At 51.9% G+C, this 5915-nt stretch overlaps 1 protein-coding gene across 1 annotated transcript in view; it reads left to right on the forward strand.

Annotated features, from left to right (window-relative positions):
• ISL1 (ISL LIM homeobox 1) overlaps positions 1-4298 on the forward strand; it is a 10419-nt gene extending 6121 nt beyond the window's left edge. Inside the window, exons 4-5 of the mRNA XM_014544845.1 lie at positions 1114-1299; positions 3315-4298. Of these exons, the coding sequence (XP_014400331.1) occupies positions 1114-1299; positions 3315-3431 (303 nt within the window). The 3' untranslated portion in view covers positions 3432-4298. The remainder of the gene's footprint in view (positions 1-1113; positions 1300-3314) is intronic.
• The last annotated feature ends 1617 nt before the right edge of the window (positions 4299-5915 follow it).

Genomic DNA, 5915 nt, shown 5'->3' on the forward strand with positions numbered 1-5915 from the left:
AGGGGCCCAGGCTGCCCAGGCTGGCCGGCCTCGGTGTCCACCCTGCTTGGGAGCAGGAGCCCTGGCAGGCGGCCCCACACCCCAGGGCCAGCCTGATTGGGGGTAGAGGGTTAACCCACCACCCCAGCCTTCATGGGTGGGCTCATGCCCCTCAACCTTGTCCCCATCCACATAGCGACCCCTCTAAGGGCAGGCGGGAGGCGGCCAGGCCTGGCTCTGGGTTTGACATTCAGGTCCTCAGCTCTAGGTGCCCTGAGAGGAGGGAGGGACAAGGCTTGGCTTTCTATGAAATCCAGGATAGGGGGGGGTACCCTGGAGGCCCCCCGAGTCCCCTGCCCTCCACCGGCTAGGCCTTCTGCAGCACCTTGAGGCCTGTGATGTCCCCCAAGGTGACCCCAAAGACAGGGCACCCTCTGCTCAAAGTCAAGACCAGGCTGCAGAGATGTCAGGCCCTGGCATTGTCCCCCCCTCTCCTCCCTGGTCACAGCAGCTCCCACCACAGGCCTTCTGGTTAAAAGAACCTCAAGAGTTCCTTTCCCCCCCTCTTTTGCTTTTTACTGCTTTGGCCCTATTTTTAAATGCCATAAAACCAGCTGTCATTAAACTTGGCAGGCCGGCCCAGCCTGGGCCAGGGCACTTTCTAAGCTGGTTAGTGCTTAATAGTACAACAGCCACCAGACCCAAGGGCTAGAGGGCGGGGGTGGCCTGCAGGGAGAGCCGCCTGGAGAAAACCTAACCGAACAGCTCAGCTCGGTGAAACTGCCCAGGAGGCCACCCTGTCTAGAGCCGAAGGGAGGCCTCCCCTGCCTCCGAGGCCTGTGGCCTGGGATGGCTGCGGGGGAACTGGGATTCGCCGTGAGAGTCAGGGAAAGAGGGAAGTTACAGCAGAATTTGGTGTAATGAGGCCCAAGCAGACCTAATAGTCCAGCCCACAGAAGCAGAAAAACAAAACACAGTAAAACAACAGGGAACCCCAGCTCACATCCATAGGTGCAGCAGATTAACCGAGTCAATAAAGGCCACCATAGAGATAAGATAATGCCTGGGCATATTTGTTCAGCCCGAGCAGACAATGGAGGGAGGGCGTTTGCTCATTAACGTGTTGGGGCGGGGTGGGGGCCTCGTTCACAGAACATCCAGGGGATGACAGGAACTCCCATGGTGGCCGCCAGTCCCGAGAGGCACGACGGTGGCTTGCAGGCCAACCCTGTGGAGGTGCAGAGTTACCAGCCGCCGTGGAAAGTACTGAGTGACTTCGCCTTGCAGAGTGACATAGATCAGCCTGCTTTTCAGCAACTGGTGAGTGTCAGCTCCCAGCACAAGTCTCCACCAGCAAGGAGGTTCTGGTGTAACCGCCATGAAAAGAAAGATCCCAGGGGTGGGGGTGCGGGGACGGGTGCTTCCCTGGGCCCAGGGTTGGGCAGAGATGAGGGTGGTGTGGGGAGGAGGAGGAGCAGGCTTGCAAGGAAAACAAACCTCCCGTGAGCCTTTTCTGTGAGCGCCCTGTCATTCGACCATCCAGGCTGCATTGTCTGCCAGTCCTGCTTTGATGGATTGGCCTCAAGGTGCCTGACTAAATCGCCCTGCGTGGGAAGGCGCCGGGCTTGCAGAAGCACACCTCTCCGACTGGGGAGTGCGGAGGGACATGAGAGAGCACCTTGACACTTTAATCAGCAATTAGTATATGCCCTCCCGCCTCAGCTCCTAGAGAACGGGGTGTTTCAGGGCCTAAATCAAAGCGATGTTAGTAATGTGGATGTGCAGGATCAATGTCATTACCAGTGGGCAGCAGGCATCTGTCTGGGTGCGGGTTCAGATACATCAAGAAAGAGTCCAGTTATTATTCAAAGACAGGACCGATACGATAGCCCTTATTGTGTTACCATAGCCCTTTCTGGGACTGCCCTTGTCTGAAATGCGGGACTGTTGAAACATTTTTAAGTATAGGAGTTCAAATTTCACACTTAGTGACACACTGTTGAGCATGTATTTAGCAAAAGGGAACACGAGTTAGACCCATCAGAGAGATACTAGGTGAAAATCTCTTAGAATGCTTCACACATCCAGAAAAGAGAAAAGGAGCTTACCTTTCACCTACAAAAGGCTTAAAGGTCAAGATAAATAAGATAATTAAATATACATCCTCTGTGGTATATGTACACATAAGATTTTTTTTTTTTTGCTTAAATAGTAAACAGCCCTAGAGAATCTTGTATGACATAAGATCTATCCTAAAAGCTTGTTCCTTTCCTTGGAAATGACAGTTTAATTGAGGTTAGGTTTTTACCCTCTCATTACCTGGAGGGCATTTTCTTCCGCTGTGGCCACAGGTAGGTAATGTCCCTGGTTACCCAGGCCTGGCCCAGGTTTCTGTCTGTAAGTCGGCCGGCTGGGAAAATCTGAGGAGTCCTTTGACCTCCCAGTGGGAAAGCTGAGCATCGAGGAGAGGAAGGTGCCTCAGGAATGAGGAACCGTCACTTCTTTAAAGTCAGGTTAATCTCATGAGTTATTTGGGTGGAACCTGGACCCTAGAGGGCAGGTGGGGGAGAATGCGGGGCAGCTTCCGAAAAGGCAGTGACTGATGTGAGCAGAAGGAGGAACCCAGGCAGGAGGCGTGGGTGGGGGCTGGGCAGAGAAGGAGCTTTAAGGCGGCAACACGACTTTCTCGGCTCCAAAGGAGCCCCGTATTTATAATGCAATGACGTTATAATCTATGGGTCTCCACTGGGAAGCGAGAGCCCGGCTTAAAGAGAAAGAGGAGACGGAGAAAGGCCCACAGGCTGCAGGGCCAACGAGGAAGGAGGCCCCGGCTGCGAGCCCTCGGAGGAGGCTATCACTCTTCCTTGGGGCCTCCCCGGAATCGCCGGTCAGAGGAGTTCCTGTTATGGATTTTCCAGCTCAAGGGGAGAGGCTGTGATGCCTGGAGACAGAACTCGCCTGCTCCCGGGGCAGCACGTAGCCCGCAGGAGGATTTTATCTCGAGCATGCGTGGTAGAGTCGCGATGCCATCCTACAGTGGGAAACACGTTTGTTCTTAAATAATTGAAGGCAACATAAGGTTGGGAATTCAGGTTCAGCTCCAACAGGTCTCTTGGAGTTTGGGAAATGGAGAGGGTTTCTCCTCAAATCCCTTTCCTGGGAGGCTTGCTTTAAGCCTGTTAAAATGGAGTCCCGCCCCCGGATGGATAGTGCTCTCTACATATCTCTCTGTCTACACACACCGGTCCCGCAGGCACCCACACACAGACGGTCTGATCATCCTTTTCTGCATGTGATCAAAGCCTCCTTCATTCACTTCTCAACCTTCCCCGCAGGTCAATTTCTCCGAGGGAGGACCGGGCTCGAACTCCACCGGCAGCGAAGTGGCCTCCATGTCCTCGCAGCTCCCGGACACCCCCAACAGCATGGTGGCCAGCCCCATCGAGGCCTGAGGACACTCATGCAGATGCATTTTTTCCCTGTTGGAGACAGTGGGAGCCCATCCGTTGAACTCCGAAACACGAGTATTTAACGACCCAGTCCATGGAAACTGAATTGAGGAAATGAATGCTCCATGAAATGCACGAAGTCTGTTTTAATGACAAGGTAATATGGTAGCAACACTGTGAAGACAATCATGGGATTTTACTAGAATGAAAACAAACAACAAAGCAAAACCTGAACCCAACACACGCTATCCAGTGACCTTAGGAGGACTGAGGAAAAAAAAAAAAGACGTTTTTAAAACGTAGAGGATTTATATTCAAGGATCTCAAAAAAAAAAAAAGCGCTTTCATTTCACTGCCCATCTAGAGAGAAGCAGACGTAGCAATGTTTCTAGTCCACCCTGCGCTGAATGGTGCTGTTTCTATGTTGGTCCCCGGCTTTGCCAAACAGGAGCCGCAGGAGGAGCGGCTGAAAGGCCCTTTCAGGAGAGGGCGCTGGTCGGCGAGGTTTCCAGTTGACTTAACAAGGGGTTAATTGAAAGCCTGGGTTTCTTAGCATGTCCCTTTTTTTTTCCTTTGGCCCCTTCTCCCCCGCCTCCTCTTTTTTTGAGATCCATCCTCTATCAAGAAGTCTGAAGCGACTTTAAAGGTTTTTGAATCCAGATTTAAAAACCGACTTATAAAGCATTGCAACAAGGTTACCTCTATTTTGCCACAAAGCGTCTCTCGGGATTGTGTTTGACTCTCCTGTCTGTCCAAGAACTTTCCCCCCAAAGATGTGTATAGTTATCGGTTAAAATGACTGTTTCTCTCTCTCTCTCTCTCTCTCTCTCTCTCTCTCTCTCTCTCTCTGGAAATAAAGAGGAAAAGAAAAAGGAAACTTTTTTTTGTTTGCTCTTGCATTGCAAAAAAATTATAAAGTAATTTATTATTTATTGTCGGAAGACTTGCCACTTTTCATGTCATTGGACATTATTTTTTTGTTTGCTGAAGTAAAAAAAAAAAAAAGAAGACAAAGGTTGTACCGTGGTCTTTGAATTATATGTCGACTTCTATGTGTTTTGTCATTTTTTTTTCCTTAAATATGTGAAAATCAAAGCGCCATATGTAGGATTATATCTTCAGGACTATTTCACTAATAAACGTTTGGCATAGATAAATAAATAAATGCAACGGCCCAGGTCCCTCTTTTATATGTTTACCAGCGAGCCTGCAAGTAGTGCTGCCTGCGAAGGGGGTAGTCGCCCAGGCCCTGCGAGGTTCCCCTGTTCCGTGAAGGCTGAGCTTGCGGGCCTGCATTGCGGTGGTGGGACCGCCTAGCTCAGTGGTTCTCAACCTTCCTAATGCCGCGACCCTTTAATACAGTTCTTCATGTTGTGGTGACCCCCAACCATAAAATTATTTTCGTGGCTACTTCATATCTGTAATTTTGCTACTGTTCGAATGGTGATGTAAATATCTGATATGCAGGATGTATTTTCGAAAGACCCCTGTGAAAGGGTTGTTCGACCCCCAAAGGGGTCGCGACCCACAGGTTGAGAACCGCTGGCCTAGCTGGAAGCCTTCAGCTCTCAGCGGTAGCAATATTACTGGTTTTTGAAAATTAGATGCTGTCCTCCTGCCTGCCCCCCCCCACCTCTCCTTCCTCCTGTCCCTTTTCTTGCTCTATTCCCCTGCACGCACGTCAAATAGGAAGAGAGGGTCCTGCTTTATTTTCTTAAAGACAAAGTGCTTTCTTTCAACCAAAGTGTCCCGCGTAGGACTGAGGAAGGGACTCCTATTCAAGTGTGAGCGCTCGCTCACAGAGGGGCTATCTGCGTAGCCAGTGAGGCCGGACTTTCCTACCAGCGCGGCCATCGGCCCCTGGAGAGATGCTGCTGTATTTATCAGGAGGAACAGGCAGGGGAGAGGAGACCAGATCAGCCTGTGTGTCTTCTTGCCTCCCCCACCCGGCCCCCAGTTTGTTCCCTAAGCCCCGCACCCCACCCCTGACTTCTCCCACAATGCCAATTCCAAAAACCTTGGAGGGTGGCTGGTTGGGTCTGGGCGCACAGAGGAGGCCCGGTTGGGGAACCGCCTTTAGGGGATGGGGGCCCGTCTTGCACTCTGCGAGGCCCAAGGACTTCCCTCGCTCTCACACGTGTCCCCTGGCATCTAGCAGTAGCCCCTGTGTGAGAGCCAGCGCCCTGCGACAGGGCAGTGGCCCCCTCCAAAGCCTGGTTTCTCCCTGCTGCTGCTTCCTCCCTTCCGGGCATAGAGTGGGGGTTTGGGGCTCCACCTTGTCCCCTCCCCCATGATACTCGGACTCTTTAGAAGCTGGATTCAGTTGTACTCCGGAGTGTAATGTCATGTTTTAAATATCCGACAACGCGTAATACCTAATACCTACGAAAGAGAACGAACCCTAATCCTGTGTCTGTGGCTGGTGCCCCTCGGACCCCTGCCAGGGAGCAGGGCGGAGGCCGGCAGGGGCTCCCAGCTCTCTGATCC

This window comes from Myotis brandtii, unplaced genomic scaffold (assembly GCF_000412655.1).
Source record: "Myotis brandtii unplaced genomic scaffold, ASM41265v1 scaffold384, whole genome shotgun sequence".
Taxonomy (NCBI): Eukaryota; Metazoa; Chordata; class Mammalia; order Chiroptera; family Vespertilionidae; genus Myotis; species Myotis brandtii.